Raw genomic sequence first — 18,771 nt, forward strand, 5'->3', positions numbered from 1 at the left:
ATCTTCAGGTATTAAATTTATGAATTCCGACAGGTCCGACCACATCTGTCGGTCATAGCGGGCAAGAATTGCCAAGGAATTAGCCGCTTTAATGGATGCTGTAGCATTCGTGGAGAACCTTTTCCCTATCAAATCCAGCCTCCTGCCCTCCTTGTCAGGGGTGTTGAAATCGGAGTCGAGGGATTCTTGGATCTTTGCTGTGCAGCCCGAGATATTACTGAGTCTGGACGAGGATGTCCCAATAGACAAGATGGAGTATCTGATGGTGCTCGATACTGCTTTTCAATTCGAGGAAGGACTGCCGGAATAGAAGCCTGTGTTTTCATGATGTTAAGGCCTTCCTTCCATATATAGTCAATAATTGGTATTGCTCTGGTAATCTTTCTGTACCCCTCCTTCAAGTCAAGCAAGAAACAGTCTGACTGCTCTACCGTTACAGGCAGTTGAAACCGTGCAGCAGCTCGCTGCATGATGTTATGAAATCCGCCAATATCTTCTGGTAGAGAATCTGAGGGCTGTGGTACTGGCGGTGAAGGCATAGGGATTATATATTCATCCCATGGATCTGTAGGCGTGTTGTCCGCAGGCAACTCGCCTTCTTCTCTCCCATCACCATCTGAAGATGAGGTATCAAGATCACCCTGTGGCGTAGGAACCGCAGTGTGTCTTGGCGAGACTGGAACCTCTGGCGAAGGAGGACGTGGTGCATCCACTGGCACGGGAGGCACAAAAGGAGCTGGTGTAGGAGGAAATCTTTGGCGATAGTCTGCCAACATGGCTTGCAAGTCTTGAATAAAGGAAGGAGGGAGATGACTTGCCTCTTCGGAACGTGGAGGCCTTATTGATGGAGTATAATAAGGCGTTGATAAGTTTTCTTGATAATAATGGTCTTGCATATCCTCTTCATCCTCCTCCTGACATTTGATGTCTAATTGTGAAGGGTGACTGGCAATCCCAAAGGGACCCTCATCATCTTCGTCATCAGAATCCTCCTCCACATAGGTTTCCAAAATATGTGATGGTAGAAGTGGAGAGATGTGAGAATAGTCTTGTCTATGATAAGTTTTCATTTAAAAACGTGTATATTGCACTCTTGATGGAGGGGTTTTATTTAGCAGATGTGCAGGTGTAATCGCCACAGCTAAACTGGTCGTTATGGATTGTGGCGTCGTCGACAGGTCTGTTGTCGACGGGGCGGTTATCAATGGTTTTACTGTCGACGGGGCTGTCATCAACGGTTTCGCCGTCGACGGGGTTTTAGACGATGATGCAGTCGTCGACGAGGCTGCAGACTAATCCTTCGTCGACGAGGCCGTCGATGGTGTCTTAGTCGACGGGACTGCCGATGAGGTCGTCGACGAGCTCCTTGTAGACGATGATTTGGTCGTTGACGGGCCTTCCGTCGTCGAAGGGCTCTTAGTCGACGACGGCTTAGACGTCGACGGGGCTCTCGTCGACAATGACTGACACAGAAACTTTAGACTACGACAGCGTAGACGATGGTGTCGACGTGGCAGGTTTTGCAGAAGAAATCTTAGCTGACACCCTAGAAGAGGTGATAGCAGCTGCTGACAGTTGTAGTGCGAGAAGACACCAGAGTGACAGTATTAGTCTGGGCTGTACTCACAATTGCAGATGAATGTCCTGATGGAGACGATGACCTTCTTGAGGGTTCTGAAGAGCTCTGAGAGAGTTTATGTTTCTTCTTTCTCTCAGGAGAAGAGCTTTCTCGGGATCTGGCTCTCTTACTGGAAGTAGAGGCCTTGTCCTCATCATCCGTGGAAGATGACTCAAGACATAAAAGAACCCTTGCCTCCCTGTCCCTGATGGTTTTGGCAGGGAAGGTGCGGCAGATTCTGCAATCCTTCACAATGTGTGAGGGGTGCAGACAGTAGATGCAGTCAGAGTGCTGGTCATCCACATGGACCCTCTTCTTAAAACAGGTCCCACAAGATTTGAAAAGAGCCTTTTTTTCAGACATCCTGAAGAGAAAACAGAAAAAACTGAGTAGGCACTCAGGGAGACTCCCTTCCACACGAAGTGCGGTGAAAATCTGTGGAGAAATGCCTGAGCTGGGAAGGTTCTAGAGGGTGAGGACAGCCGATTGGCTGGTGCTACTATTTCAGTTCTTTTTACAAAAAGGAGGTAGATAGGCTGCTAAGTTTTGGGCCTATACCTTTCTCCAGCCTACTACAAGGATTTTTAGGCACTGCTATTGTATATATTGTTACCGTGGGACTCCCGCCTCGACGACGGGGAATGATTCAGGCATGTGAACCTATGAAAGATACCCCAATACTGGATAAAGTAGTAATTTATAGTTTTGTGGCGGGTTTTGAGGTTTGTAGAGGTACAGGCTGAGAAGTTAATTAAGTCAGTGCATCCAAGAAAGCCTTTGTTGCCCCTGCACCCATGACCTTAATATGTTGCAGTCACAGAGGCAAAGTATTTTCCCTCATTAACACAGGGCTAGGCCCCATGCTAATGAGGGAATGGCCCTCATAACAGGGCCAGCTTTATCAGTGCACTAGCACTAACTGTATTACAGAAGCATCAGGTGTCCCTTGTGTAATACTGCAGTGCCCCAAGGGCTCAGAAAATGGGCACCCATGCTCTTTGCACCCCCAGGGGGCTGAATAACGATTCTCTGGAAAAGTGGGCAGTGCTGACAGTCTGAAGAGGAACAAGCCTTCTTGGACTTAGACTACACTTTTAGAAGTGCTCACACTAGAGCATCTTTGTAACTTCTATTTCATATTGGTAGGTGAAACCACTTTCTCAGGGTGTCTTTCCTGACTGGTAGTGTGGTTTAGCGCAGGTCTCCTATGTTTCTTAATATTGTGTAAGAGGTATTTCTGTGATAATTTTACAGTTTACACATATTTGAATTTGTCACAGTCTATGTCATTTAATAACATTCATGATGGGGTTCTAAAGTCAGTTCATGGGAACAAGTCTTTTGAAGAATTGTTTAAATGGTCATGACGAAGAACAGTTATCTCTTGGAGCAATTGGTGGATGGTGACTCTTAAGTCTCCAAGGCCATATAGGAACCAGGCATGCCCAAAGAGTTCAGAATCTTTTCCCCCCCAACAGCAGAGATGCATGTCAGTTTGGCAGACCAGTAACTTTGCTGATCTAGCCTGAGTAGCAAATGCTAATTCCAGGAGAGTGTACAACTGAGGGAGAACAGTTATTCTCTTCCACACAACAGGGATCCCTATTTTGATACTTCAATACTCAATTCTACAATAGAGCACTACTCCTCTTTCCCTCAGCTGATGTCCACCTACTTTTATAAATACAGACATCATCAAATCTTTATAGACTTGTTCTACTGCTGCCCACTAATTGTACAGTTGAAGAAAATATAGATTGCATTACCTGATGCAAGGTTGGTGATTGAAGGATGCAGAAACGACAAACAAAACTAAAACAAATGAGGAATCTGCAATGTGTTTTGAACCGGTTATGTTACGTCTATTTATAAAGCGTGCTAATCACCCAAGAGGGTATCCAAGAACTTGAGCAGGAGTGAAGGAGTATGGTCCCCGCAAGGTTAATTGAATCGCCATATCTTCAGCTACTTGCAGAACTCAAGAAGTGAGGAGGGGGGGGGGTCTGATGTGCTGTGGGACTTTGTTCATTGGTGTGATGTAGGAGAATGGATGCCCTCCTTCTCTGCTTTTGTGAATGCAGGCGGTATGTGAGAGTGAGCGTGAGACTGAACGTGGTTTATGGCTGGCTGGTGAAAGTGAATTCCACAATTCAGTTAGGCTGATCCAGTGATGTGCAAGGCTTTGTATGCGAGCATGAGAAGTCTGCATTGGCTGTGTTTGTTGATGGGGAGCCAGTGGAGGGCTCTCAGGTGAGATGTTGGTACAGTGTTGTAGTTTGAGGCTACATCTTGTGCCAGCATTCTGCATGGTCTGTAGTCTGTGTGTGAGCTGCTTGGAGATCCCGGGTAGAGTGTTGCTGTAGTGGAGTCTGCTTGTGATGAGTGCATGCTTGATTTGTTTGACATTCTATGGCAGCCATTTGAAGATCTTTCGTAACTTGAGTAGGATGTGGAAACAGGCAGCACTCACTGCGTTGACTTGTGCGGTCATGTTCATTTGGTCGTTCAGGGTGATCCTGGGGTCGGTGGGTGTGGTGTTGGTCCTGGCTCAGTTGGCCACCAGGTGGCATCCGAAGGAGAGGTCTTATTTTTGAATACCAGTAGTTCCGTCTGGTCACAGTTGAGCTTCAAACAGTTGATTCTCATCCATTCTGCTACCATGGTCATGCAGTCGGTTAACTTGTTTCTGGTGGTGTTAGTTTTGTCTGTCTTGGAGAGAATAAGTTGGGTGCCGTCAGCGTAGGAGATGATGTTGATAACATGGTATCCGATGGTGCTGGTGAGCGAGGTTATGTAGATATTGAACAGGGTAGGGCTGAGGGACAATCCCTGGGGAACTCCACAGATCAAGTGCTTGGTCTCCGATAGGAAGAGTGGCAGTCTGACTCTTTGGGTTCTTCTTGTGATGAAGGAGCAGATCCATTTGAATGTGGGTCTTTGGCTGCCGATGTCATAGAATCTTCAGTTGGGGGAGACTATGTTGAATGCCGCAGAGAGGTTAAGCAAGATGAGGGCCACCGTCTCTCTTCAGTCCATGATGGTCTGTATGTAGTCGGTGGCTGCAATGAGAGCGGTTTCGGAGCTGTGACCTTTTCTGAATCCTGGTATTGTCCAGTGGTGTAGTTTGAGGTTGATTGTCAGTTGCTTGTTCATGGCTTTCACTATCACTTTGGGGAGCATAGAGATCAGGCAGAAGTTGCTCAGTTGGTTCAGGTCGACCGACAGTTTCTTGAGAAGGGCATTGACCGCTGCATGATTCCAATCTTCAGAGAATGTGGCGGATGTGATGAATGGCACAGATGTTTTAGGGCCCTAGGAAGATGGACTTCATGATCTTCGTTGAGTCTCTCTGGTGAGAGTTTCCCATTTGTTAATGTGGTCATCTTGGTAGGTGATGGACGGGTTGTTGATAAGAACGCTAGGGCATGGCTGGTGTACAAATTGCTGCTGTAGATGCTTGCGGTTTTATTGTGGAAAAAATTTGATAGGTCGTCGGAGTTCTTGGGAGGGGGTGATGCTGTTGACAGAGGCAGGGGGTGTGCTGAAGTCCTTGACTATCAAGAAGATCTCTATGCAGCTGTTGGTGCTCCCTTTGATGTGTTTAGCTAACGCTCTTTTCTTGGTGTTGGTGTCTCTCGGTAGTTGGTGGTAGTACCTGAGGGCAGCCTTGTAGATGGTTCTGTTGGAGGCTTTTGTGACTGGATCTTTATTTTCTATCTAGTTATTTGAAATGCTGTTTGGCATCTCAAAGGTCCTATGTGTACCAGCTGGCTTGGTTGTTGGTTCTCCTTTGCTTGTTGTGCTTTATGGGTGTGAAGAGAATCTGCTCAGTTCTTGGTCCACTTGTTGAAGTTGGTGATGTCTTTGTTGAAGTTGGTGATGTCTTTATTGACGTGGGGTTAGGTTGATCCGTGCCGAGGATGTGGAGCCAATCAGCTACTGCATTTTTGCCCCAGTTAAGGCAGGGTAGGCTGGCACTGGTGCGTGTGTTGAATTGTGCTGTGTTGATTTGGAAGTGGATGTTGGAGTGGTCAGTCCATGTGAGCGATGATGTGGAGCTGTACTTGAGGCTGTTAGTGAAGATGGGGTCTAGTGTGTGTCCTGCGATGTGCGTTGGTTCTGTGACGAGCTGGGTTAGTCCAATGTTGCTCAGGTTTTCAAGTAGTGCTGTGTAGCAATGGTCGGTTCTGTGTTATAAGTGGAAGTTGAGGTCACTGAGGAGTATGGAGGCTCTGGAGTCGAGGTGAGGGGGGGGGCGATGAAATCAGTGATTGTTGAAAGTGGCTCGTGGTCCTGGTGACTGGTAGAAGTGGGTTCCATTTGGGGTGAGGTTTTCAGAGCTGCAGCTTGAAGTACAGGTGTTCCATTAAGGGGGTGGTGCCTACCGTAGAATGGAGTTTTTGTAGATGATTTTGAGTACTCCTCCTGGCTTGGGAGAGCGTTCCTGTTGTGCGATCTTGTAGCCCGCTGGAATAACTGTGGCGATAGCAGATGCCAACGTGGAGTTGAGCCAGGTTTCCATGAGGAAATGAGGTCCAGTGGGTTACTGCTCTGCAGGTCCCAGATTTCAGTTGCATGTCTGCTGAGAGATCATGTGTTAAGTAGATTGCATGCACGTGAGTGATGGGGTGTAGGTTTGCTGAAGCGTGTGGTGTTGGGTGGGGTGTTGTTGGTGTCACTTGTGCTTGTGTGGGATGTGGGTGTATACTGCCAAAGGGGAACTGGCAGTGGGTGCATGTGAAGGCCCTTACTTTGGTGTGTGCCACTGCAGCAATGGTGGTAGAGGCATTCCAGTTGAGAGACCGGTTGAGCGCTGCAGAGTATCGCTGGGAGGCGATCCAACCAGAGTTCCTGGCACTGGGTGCATTACAGGCCCATACAGATTGCAGATTGGCTTGCGTTCGGCCCCTTTGGCACACCGGTGAGAGGCCCGCTGCGTGAAGCCACACAGCGGCCACGATTAAATAGGTCCTGGGAGAATGAGGACTGAAGGGGCGGGGCTGCGGAGGCACGGAAATAAGGGGTGAGCGAACATTACAGGAAGAGCGAGTAAGGAGCGGGGAAGGTGGAAGAAATGCATGGCGTAGGGGGCTATGGGGAGCCCGACAGAGGGGGCAAAAGGTCAGAAACGCTGTGAAAGGTACTCAAATGACTGCACACAGCACAACGCACAAGGGTTGAAAAGAGAAACGGAGCAAAAGCACAAAAACAAATGAAAGCTCACTACAGAGGAATAAAAGTATAAAAATCAAAGGAAAGGCCATTAAAGAGTGAGAAAGCACAAAAACGAATGAAACAAACACTTCGAGTACAACCATATCTATGCATAAAGTACGTCACTGCTTACACTTCCCTACATTAACAGACCCGTAGGTGGCTTCCCTTCTGGAGCTGGATAAAATCCCTCACATTTGCAACTCTACTACTCTGGGACAAAAATCCTTTTTTAGTATTAACAAATCAATCAATTGCATATTACATTTCCTTGGTTTCAGTTGCTTCTAAAAGACTCTACATATCCATATTATACTTACATTTCTTATGCAATAGTCTTTTATAAGAGATGCACTCTCAATAATTTGATTTGCTATGATTTTCTGTTGCTCTGCACTCTTCTGGCTCACTTTCTTCTTCATTATTCGCCTGATATATTCTTTAACCAAATAAAGGTGGATATTCTCCATAATTTCCTGGGCATAAGCAAAAAGAAAAACAAGTTTTCAGTTAAATTTGTCATTAATGCATACTTATTTTTGTAAAATAAAAGATTAGCAAAAATAATTTATGTGCATATGGTCTATTGAATAAATATTTTAGATGTCTGAAATTATTTACTTGGCCTCCTCTGCAGTAAATGTTCTAAATGTAATAATAAGACATATTGACACATTTGTGGATGTAAGCCATCTCAGTGCATCCTATTAAGCATTTTTTCAGTAATGCCGATCTAAAATGGTATGGCTCTCCCTGCTGGCGGAACTGTCTGAGATAATTCCACTGAAATGAATAGGGTATTTAAATGTGTTTAAATCCGACCTTCCCAGCTTTCTTATTAATACATTTAAGCAATTGCACCTATAGTGTTTACTGTTGCATCTCAGCATGTATTCACTGAACAAGCAAAGCACGGTTTAAGGACGTTCAGTTTTATTCTTTCACATCTTTGCTACATTTGCACATTACTTTCAAAGCCAGTAATGTATAAAACCCATCCAATATGTGAATAGTTATACAACAAATTCATCAATCATTTACCTGGTGGTAGCAGACTTTAAGAGTCTTGAATTTAAGCATGTAGGTTTCTGATATCTCAATAATTTGGACCATAGTGCCATGGCTGCATAGCCCATTCTTCTGTGACAGCTCTCTGAAACTAGGCTGGGGAGAAAAGGAACTATAAACATCAAATTTAAATGTACAATAAATACAAACAAGAAAATGAACTTTGCACCTACTACGATGGAACGCATATTTTTAAAGAAAACATGAGCCAACTTTTTGTTCAGCAGACACATAATGGTTGCCCTTTTAGACATCAATTTACTTTGATGCAGTAGCTATTACTTGTGCTCTCTCATAACTCTACAACCACCATGAAGTGTATTTGATATGTCCTAGACAACTGTAGTTAATTTGTTGAGTCTATGCCTGGTTATCTCACCCTACATTGAGGACGTCTGTCAGATGGTGTCAATTTATGATTTCAAAATGCGGACTGAAGATCAAATTCTTCTGCAAAAGTATTGATTGACTTGTGTTAGCACTAGATCCTTTTTTACTGGTGGATGGCCTAGGCCACAATCTTGGGCTCAATCTCCTTCCTTCATGCGTCTTCCCTGGTTTCTCTATTTCAAGCTGATCACTATAGGAACCGGTTTCTTACTCAATGTAAAATTAAGGTTCCTGTTAGGACCTCCTCTTTCTGGCCACAGATAGTCTCTAGGGGAATCCTTATGTTTATTTCAGTTTTTGGTTGTACTCTTACGAACAAGACCTCACATGCTTCTTCTGGGGACTGGCTTGCAGCTCAGACCTCCCTTCCAAAGCTGAGCCAAGGACCCCTTATTGACATCGGATAACCTCTGTGGACAGGAGTGACCAACATTGCTGAAGACATCAATCCCTCACAGTGAGAAGTGGGCGGGCTGATAAGCAAGGGGGTGTGTTCGCGAAAGAAGATATGAAGGAATTACTGAAATAGAAATTGAGTGGGTCAGAAAGAATAAGTTATATTTGGCCTCGTGCCTTAATATGGCATCAAGGTGCTCTGCACCATAGCTAAATTCAAAAGAGGCTACTGATGACAATTCTGGAGCTCAGACAGTAGGAAAGAACATGTCTAGAATTAGGTCATTTTCAATACTGAGGTCTTCATTTTGTTATAGAAGGTTGATAATCAACTTATGCACAAAATGATGGGTAAGAGATTGCTAGGTTTGTGCCTTCATCATTGCAAAGGCGATACTATCCGATGCTACCTTCCAGAAAGATGGAGTGTTAAGTAATAGCAGTATGAACCTAGTTTAATAGCCACATTCACTCTTAAGACAAAATGGTTGTAAAAAGCTTTGATTTTCTCAAAGTCGACAAATCTGGATCACTACAGAGTTGCTTAAATGAACATTTAGATCCCGTGTTTATTTCATCTATATTTAATTATCAAAAATGCTTGTCTTAAGGAAATTTGACTCCTGTGATGTGAAGATATTTCATTTATTTTAGAATGGGAAGATTAAATAAAAAATGTAATTCAGGAACCTCGCTGACAATTTACTTGCCCAGCACTTATGGAATCCCCAAAATAATTTTTGCTTCCTGCATTTGTATTAAAAAAAATGCAGACATGCAACCAAAACTATTCAGACTTCGTATGAGATTGGCGCAGTGAACATATGTTTTAATCTTTATCCATTTTCTAAATCATTTTGATCTTAATAGTGTTTTGCAGCGGATTGTAATGGTATTTCAGGTTCTGTTGAAGCTGAACGCTCTTATTGATCTAAATAAATAAAGAAATATAAATTATCTAAAGGTATTCCATATGTATTTGGAAGACATATGTGGATTTCAGCATGTATGCTTGTTCACTCTTTCACACTCAGGAGTAGCCTTGCTGTGGGACTTTGTATCTATTGTAAGGTGTTCAAGGTAAGTCTTTGCAGGTTGAGGTAGATCGGTTCAATTTTTTCACGGTGATGGACACCAAAGTAGCGCACTTTCATTATCAAGGGGCAGGAACTTGAAGAAACAGAGGAGGAGCGGATGGAGAAACAATTGGTAAAAGCACAATTAGACAGCAATCAGGTGCTGGGAGTCAAAGCCGCAAAACTGTAGTATAATGGGCAATAGGTAAGAAGAATAGCTGCAATTCGTTACTGGTGCTCATGGCAAGGACATACAAAGCCTTAATTTAGCTTTCTTAGTTTCGAATATCAGATCTAATCTTTCAAAATATTTGCAAGAGAACTGTGCATACTGGATACCATTAAACAACCCAGTTCCGTCAGCAGCTTATCAATCACAATGCAAATCATCGTTCTGACAGCTCAGCAAATAATTTTGTTTTATCAATTCATATTTTTGATATTCAAGTAAAGGCATGAGTGAAAGGTGCATATATGTGCATATTATGCACTATACTTAATGTCGTAAAGTTGTGCTACTTTGGCTCCATTTCTATTTGAGTAATCAGCACTATTTTGTGGTTGCAGTAAACAATGATGCCTGTTTTTCTGAGTGTGTGTGTGTTTGTGTGTGTGTGATGTAGGGTGTGTGAGATGGTATGTGTGTGTCACAAGCATTGTTATACACTGGTAGTGAGGAAACTGATCCAGAACACGTAGACAGAAGGTAGTCAGTGAAAATGCTAAGCCTAGTGAATGTCATGTTTGTGACATGCTAACGTAGAGTGCACACCTATACCAGCCATTCGTTTGCCAAACATATCTAATAAATATACACATCATAAAATAGCATAAACTGATGCAGCGGTGACTTTGGAGTAGGTTGCTTTAGACATTATACACACCTTCAACTCTTGAAACAAGTCTTCAAGCAATGTGTCAAATCCTGTCGTCTCAATTTTGCGCAATGTATCATGCAATTTAGTTTTAACTTCGTCTTCAAAATGGTGGTTTTCAAGACTTCTGATATACTCTCTGGAACGTGATGCAAAAGGTTGGTTCATCATTACATACATATTGCTAAAATCAACAGGAAAACTGCATGACAAAGTATTTATGTTTTACAGAATCATGGCTAAATGGTAGCAATAAGGTAAATTATTGGTTCTAAAGAGGTTAGTCGATGTACGCAACATTATAAAACAAATTACACATTAATTTCACAATTATGGAGTTCACCCTGCAAATCATAATTTCATACAAATAATTGTAAACAAAAAAAATAATTCAACCAGCTTAAGAATCTGACATGACGCCTTATTAAAAGATGTTACAATTTTTAAGTGAAAGTTGCAAGTGCAAAGAAAATGTTCTGTATCTGAAATGATTTAGTAAAGTTGCGTGCCAGCACATTTCTAACGTTAGTGCAAATGAGATTTTGATAAAATTCCGAAAGTGACACTTCACAAAAAGGTATTCTTGGAGAGCTGTCTGGACACGTCTCACAAATCCACAACCATCTGTGAGCATTGGTGCATATAGAACGTGCCTTTGGGCTTCGTCCATGCTACAACGATGCATCTCTCGACAGGTCACAATAATTTGTGCTACCTCTAGATTGGGGCAAGTAAATTAAAGTACACCGCAGACGAGCGATCCCTACACTACAAGTGCTGATTAACGTACTGCTTATGTTTACGAATGGGGATCTAATGCAGTCGTTTTCACCTCTTTCACAAGTGTGAAAATAGATGTTCGTGACCGTCAATAATGATCATTTCAGCAGCATTACCTATTGTCTGTCTCCAGGAGGCCGTCGCCACCCTTACCAAAGTAGAATGGAGCAGTCTACGAGGGCACAATATACACATGCATTTTGGACACCTATATTCAGCTTAGGAGTGTTAAGGGTACAAACTCACTTTTGCAATTCGCAAAATGTGAGTTTGCAAATGTAAATTGATTTACTCATATGCAATATTACACCACTAAGTACATCTGCTCTGGGTGGCAGGGAGAGTGTTTTCCGAGGTGGGAATGCCATTGAACTTTGGGCAATACTCTCACATCTGTAACTTTGACGAGTATTCACGTTTCCTAAAGCACATGCTCACCCCGAATACACTTGGGCATTTATCCTTGACAAGGATCCCAACAGGGCGTAGCTATAAGTAGTGCAGTAGGTGCATTGGCACCAGAGCCCAGATGTTTGAAGGCCCAGTTATGACGGTCTCTTACTTTGTAACTGCAAAGGAGCGGCTTTTAGCTTGCTCGTTTTAAGGTTCATAGCACCCTTGCAATGCCACTGAAGTAACTCCAAGTCCAGGGTGAGAGTGGTAAGGGCGTAACCACAAAATTGGTCAGGGTATTGGGAAACAGAGTTCGCCCAAAGGGAAAAATATTTTCCTTGTGGAGTAAAAAAGTTAGCTTGGCCGAATGTGCCATGGTTAAGTATCTACACATGCGTAATTGTATATCTTGCGCAGTGTGTTGTGTAAACACTAACAAACCTGGAATTATTTCAGAATTCCAAAAATATGTAAATGTGTAAATGTGTAAAAATGAGTCAATCTACTTCACACATAGGTATCAGGCTCAAACTGTGTCTAGACAGGATAGGGTTGGCGCGCACTGACTTCTTCAGAATGGACTTCTCTTCTCAATGAATCAGGTACTTAGGAATTATGTCCATCTCTGAAGATCTACATAGCGAGTGGAGCTTATGCTCCTATGTCTTCACTCTGCTTTTGTTCCTCTGTGGGTTATTACTACAGTAACTTCTGTTGGGATATGAAACTTCAGCGGATCCAACAGGAAAGGAATTTGGGGAAACCACTCAATATCACTTCCATTTTACGGAAAAGTTGACGGTCTGTGCAGATGTGATAATGAGTTAATGGCGGGCGGCCTGGAGGACAAACCAGTCGACCAGTGACAAACGGTTTGTGTTGGAAACTTCAGCGGATCAAACAGGAAAGGAATTTGGTAGAGAAAACACTGAATATCACTGTCATTTTAAAGAATGGCCGAAGGTCCGTGTAGATGTGATACTGAGTTAATGGTGGATGGCATGGGGGACATTCCAGTTGACCAGCAACAAATTGTTTGGGCTTGATCCTATTGCTGGAATATCAGTTAATGCACATCTGCTGGATAGAGGAAATGTCAGTTGATTCAGTTTCCGTTTTGGAAATGCCTATTGGTATTTATTTGTGCCACTAGGTTTTAGTTAATTGCTCATATACCCATAAGGGCATCTGCAGAAACCATTTGCACCTTCTCATATTAGGGTCATCACCTCACTGCAGGTCAACAAGCACACAGTCTCCAGTCAGGAACTTTAAACTTAAAAATAATTGTTCTCAGATGTGTGTGCAATTCCATGTAAGCAACACAAGGCTACAACATCCAGAATTAATTTAGTTATCAAATGAAAATTCAGGAATGAAAGCAGTATATGTAATGACGGTGGTCTCCCTTACGCAAATGGAATTTCAGACACAACCATACAGCCCTAAGTGTAGATCTAAAGAAATTGTTGGTAATATTTTCATTTATTTGCAGACATTTTTCTAGCTTTGGTACATACGAATTTCTGGCTGGAAAGCACACTTACAGCATCAAAATAACCATTACATTTTCTGCACCTAATTCAACAGAGCTTGCTTTTCATATGCAAATGGAGATACTCTAAAAAATTACAGAAAGCAACGTTTGTGGTGATATTTTTCCTTCTATGCAGGCATTCCGCGCTATCACATTCGATCCTGTGCTATGCGTAATATGCTTTTGAATGTCAATTTAACAATCTGGTACAGCTATTAAGAACGCTAATCTCTCACGAATATGTGTAGATTGCTGCTTGCTATTTGAACAATAACCTGCCAGTTAACTGTGGTATGGACAGATTTTTGATACGCTTATCTTACATTTTAGGTATGAAGAAGATATAAAGAAAACAGGCAAGTGAAAGTAAGTTATTGTGGAAAAGTACTATTTTGGGGTATAGTGAAAAAAATGTTATGGGCCAGTTTTGAAATACTGGATTCTTTGTTGAGAAAAAATACAACACTTTGAACTAATCCTAGGAAGAAGGTTCGAAGGTCTATGCCCAAATTCGTTTTTTAAATAATGAAAAGATTTAAAAATATAAATGTAAAAGATACGTTTATGGTCGAAATACTTTGGCTGTCATATCTCTCCTGCAACCATTAACCGAAGTAAAAAAAAGTGCAATTTCACAACAGGAGGAAAGGCAGCCAGTATAAGAAAAAAAGGTAAGAAAAAGGTAGGAAGGATTGGCAAAGGGAGGGGCAATGGAAGCAAGGTAAGGGGTAATATGGTAGAATGAGCTGATTATTTTTTAAAATACCTGAGTTGTGAACAGCATTTGAGATGAGCGTTGTGATGGGAGGGGTATGAGAACATGGATTTTATAGTGGTGACAGAGACATGGGCAGGGGGCACAGCCGGTGGCGAATACAAAGATGGAAAAGGCAGAGATGTTTCCAAAATTCCCGCGAAACAAGGCAATACCAGAGGAGGAATAAAGCGGGATTCTGTCCAGGAAAGATTTAAAACTAAGGAAGCACCTTCCTACATGGGATATCACAGCAGGGAAAAAAGGGGTAAATGAAAAAAAGACGAGGAAGCATGGTAGACTCCCAGTGGATTTATGGCACATACGGAGAGTGGTTTCACTCATTCTGCCACCCTGCCAAGCATATCCGTTTGTCACAATGTTTAGGTCACCTAAAACATATATATAAAATGTTTACATTTTCAGTGACAATTTAGTTCACCCCAAGTTTTAGTTATCGGGTAATTGGATGAAACAGAAGAATGCAGACACCGACCTGAACATCAGCAGTCAAAGGTACTGGCTAGTAAAGTGAGTGAATAGTTTAGCATTTAGCCGTGTGCTACCCATAAACTCGTATACAAAAGTGTTCCTTTTCAGCTAAGTCTTCCTATACTATGCAATCAAAAATGGATTTATGCAGTGAAACTTACCTATAGCTGTCACAGCTATTGATATTGGCAATCACAATTGGCAGAAAATATCTGTGCTTCTTGTTCGCCTCTATAAATTCTTCAACGGTTGCCTTATATCTGGTAAAGCAATTGAACATATGTATTAACATTTGGTCCATTAAATTAAGATTTCCTGTTCTTAAGGAGTATTTCGCAAAATCACACATTGCATGATTAATTCTTGTGTATGAGGACCTTGACTTTCAGAAGGAAAACAGCTTAGATGTGGTGAAATGTTGATATATAGACAGCAACGGGGATGTAGAATTTATCCTGTATTATTTATATAGATGACATAGGCCTTCAGGATATACAAGACAAAAAGAGTGAGTGAATGAATGAGTGAGTATTGTCCAAAACTAAAGGTCGAGTAATCAATATCCAGTTAATGCGAAATGCTTTCCTCAACATTCAAATCGGTTTTATTTTATGACTCAATAGGGGCCTGATGTATCAAAGGTTTTACCTTTCTGTGTCTATGTGGAAATGTGTTTCTACATAAAGGCATTGGTGAGATTTTTCTGAAACTCAAAGCAATAGAACACAGGAGTTTTTTTTATTGTGGCCAAACACTAGTAGATTATTGGACATTTTCTTAGAAAGGCAGACAACAGCAGGCTAATAGGAGTAGTAGTGTACTCCCAGGGCTTGTCTCCTCAAAAGAAAGGTAGCCAATGTTCTCCTTGCTAGGAAAGAGGAATGAGAGGTCAGCACTTTTAGCATTTACATTTATCAACCAACTCCCTTTCAGAAAACATTCATGTGAAGAAAAATACGGTACATTCTAAAAATTAGTGCATACCAGGAGCTCATTGTGATTTTTCTAAATGATCACCGGGCACCAACCATGATCCCTTTTCTTGTCTACAAGCGTGTTTCTAATAAAAACACACTGTGGAGGAAAAGAAACTCTGGCGAGTGCTACTTGGTCAGACAAAATAGACAACTGCACCCCTAGGGCCAGAGTTTCAGAAGGTTCATATATAACTCTTAAAGGGAAACCTAAAAGAGAAAACACAAACAATTTGTATCAGTTTTAGCAACAGAGGATTTCTGGAGGTGCAGAATCTGTTGTGCAGTGTGAGCCTTGTGACGATCCAGAATAAAAGTTTTTGGCTACAGTAGAGAGACCAGAGGGAAGCAGGATCTGTGAAGTAGACAATATGGTAGGCCTAGCGTCGGTCATTCCATACATGATGCTGGGTTGTGAGGTGGCAGGAATGTTGGTACCTGTTCCGAAAGTGCATCTTTTGGCCATTCTGCTTCTGTGATAGGCTTTATGGAAGTTAGATCTGAAAGTGTTCCTTGAAAAACCTGCTTTGATATTGGACCTTCTAGTAAACAAAACTGTCCTGCCCAGGGACACGGATCCTATTGCTATCCCTAACAAAAGTCTACTTCTCTGGCAACCTGCAGAAATATGTTTGTCATTTCCAACACGTATGTAGTGCGAGCATTGAGTGTAGAATTTAGAATAGACTAGAGGGACACAAAGGTGAAAACTAGCACGACCTGCTACCATTCCAAGAACAACACTTGGGGTGAGATGACAGCATATATTTTGAATGTTTCATGGTGTTCTTCTATGCCTCTCCAGAATCTTCCATGGGAGTATCCTGTGAAGCTTTTCCTATTTTGTTTTGTGCTATTGGGTCTCCTAAAAATGTGACCTGCCTACAGGTGAGGCCCAACTGCTGTGTTATGAAAAACCTACCTTCTGATTACTTTCTATTTACAGGACATTTTCACTGCTCCTTAACATCCAGGACCTGTAGGCATGGGTGTGCAAAGTCCTACCTCAATAAAGGGAACAATTTACATTTTTCTACATTAAGTGGTCATACCTTTCAAGAAATGTGGCAAGTTGTTGTACCAGTAGAGGCAAGAGCTGTTTAGCAAGCTGAAGAGACACTTTATTAGCTCCTTCCATTTGTCCATAGAGCATCTACAAGAAAATGGAATCACATTCACATTTAACTCTTAAGATGTTGGCTCAGATGAAATCCATAAGCATTTCTTAAAATACTGTGTAACAAGCGATCAGCAGCACAATGGACCGGTTGAGGCACTGTGGTAAATTAAATTCGACTAGGAGGACTTTGACCAATGGGAAAATCTAATACAACTTTGTCCAAGTTCTGGTGCATCACAAGAGAATGCTGAAAGTTGTCTTATTGCAATACAAGTTATAGAAAACAGCCCTCGTAAAAATCAAACTTGCTGATTGTGCACTATGCAAATGCCAATTAACAATAAAACATTTAAATGTACTAGAAATCAATACAAAAAAAAGCCAATTAACAATAAAACATTTAAATGTATTAGAAATCAATACAAAAAAAAGCTGAACAGCTTTCCCTACACATTTGATTACAGTCCAACATTTAGAAACAGACTATATGTTTATATAGGTATTTATCATTTAACTATCTTTAGCGACTATTAGGAATATTTGGTTACGGCTCTCCTTTGTGTGGTTCTCGTGAGCCAGCCATGTTTTGATTGATGTGCCTCACTTGGACAATATTAGAGGCAACAGGGAGGCCAAACGTGAGCTCCACATCACTACTCTTTGCAAGTAAAGAAATCCAAACATTTGTACCCATACATTGCTGAATTTCTAAATATCACCTTCGAAGTACGGAGAAGTTGAAACACTGTTCACTTGATCCCATTTATATTTTGTGGGAGAATGTTTCTCAATAAATGATAGCGCTGGTTAGAGAACTTAATCCTAATAGACATTTTTTCAAAGTTTTGCTTCCACCAATCTCATTTTAATTGATGTCTTCTCTCACAATTTGTTTTTCTCAAAAGCTTTGCCAACTTTGTGAAGTTCAGAAGGATTCCAAACTTTAAAAACAAAAATCAAATTTGTGGAGGAAAATATTTTCGCCACCGCACACTTTATCAAGGGTCACATGATCATAATCATTAAGCTTAATTTTATTGCAGTTAATTCACATACCCCAGGCTACAAAAGGCCAAATTCACAGCGTTTTTAGCAAAAAAGTTGTTTTAGTTGTGGTTAAATATTTTTTCAAGTAATTAATTTCACATTGGGAACTTCTAATATTACCTGAATTATATCGACGGGCAGTTCACTGTGATAGACCATATTCAATATTGTTGGTAGTTTCTCTTCTGTCCAAAATTTGGCTTCACAGTCTAAGCTTTTTTTCATTAGATCTTCGACTAATGACTTTATGGATGTAAACAAAATAAAATCTCAGGTTAGCATGTGTCAGCACAATAAAAGACACAACCGATCATATAGAAACTCAATGTAATCTTTCTTACAACGGTAAGACACTTATCATGACTTACCAAACACACTTCACACTAGTCTTGAAAAAAATTACACTAAAATACACATGTAGTCACTAGTTTGTTAATGTGTCATGCAGGTTAATAGTAACACAAGCTCCCTAATTTGACTTTTGGCAAATAATGAACATGAGATAGCGGAGTTGATCAAGTGCCTGCTGCAGAAATCTTGTTGAAATCTTAACGTTCAAATCTCCATTTTATGATTCAATTGTTAATAAAGGAACGGCCTTTGAGTGGGTCATGGTAAGGTCTATTATTAAGAGTGTGGACACAATCCATTCAATACTTTATTTTATATACCAAGGCCATGATCATGAGTCAGGCAGGGCGGAATTACGATATGGAGACCTGCTGTGCCTGATCATGAGTGCGTCAGTCTTCCCGCACCCAGTTTCCTTGGGTGTTGGAACACGAATCGATTTTACTGGGCGGTAATTCCGCCTAGTAAAATGACGTGAAGCTGTGACACCAGCAACCGCCAACATTCTGTATCCTTATTTCACCCTTTATATTGACTACATTACCTCTATTCAAATTTAAAGTGAACTCTTTATTTGCAAATCATATTTTGGCCTATTTTCCAGTCGATAATTGTATGCAAAATTATTCTTCAATAGACTCTTGTATTCCACTTCCTCATTTTGTTCATGTATAAGGGATAAGAAT

At 41.5% G+C, this 18,771-nt stretch overlaps 1 protein-coding gene across 3 annotated transcripts in view; it reads right to left on the minus strand.

The window, feature by feature from the left end:
• TNFAIP2 (TNF alpha induced protein 2) overlaps nt 1-18,771 on the minus strand; it is a 357,846-nt gene that overhangs the window by 14,105 nt on the left and 324,970 nt on the right. For all 3 annotated transcript variants that reach the window (XM_078660234.1, XM_078660235.1, XM_078660236.1), the window contains 6 exons: nt 17,855-17,977; nt 16,620-16,720; nt 14,755-14,853; nt 10,647-10,776; nt 7,874-7,996; nt 7,153-7,308 (listed from right to left, as the gene is read on the minus strand). In XM_078660234.1, coding sequence (XP_078516360.1) covers nt 7,153-7,308; nt 7,874-7,996; nt 10,647-10,776; nt 14,755-14,853; nt 16,620-16,720; nt 17,855-17,977 — 732 coding nt within the window. The remainder of the gene's footprint in view (nt 1-7,152; nt 7,309-7,873; nt 7,997-10,646; nt 10,777-14,754; nt 14,854-16,619; nt 16,721-17,854; nt 17,978-18,771) is intronic.

Source organism: Lissotriton helveticus, chromosome 9 (assembly GCF_964261635.1).
Source record: "Lissotriton helveticus chromosome 9, aLisHel1.1, whole genome shotgun sequence".
In the NCBI taxonomy this organism is placed as follows: Eukaryota; Metazoa; Chordata; class Amphibia; order Caudata; family Salamandridae; genus Lissotriton; species Lissotriton helveticus.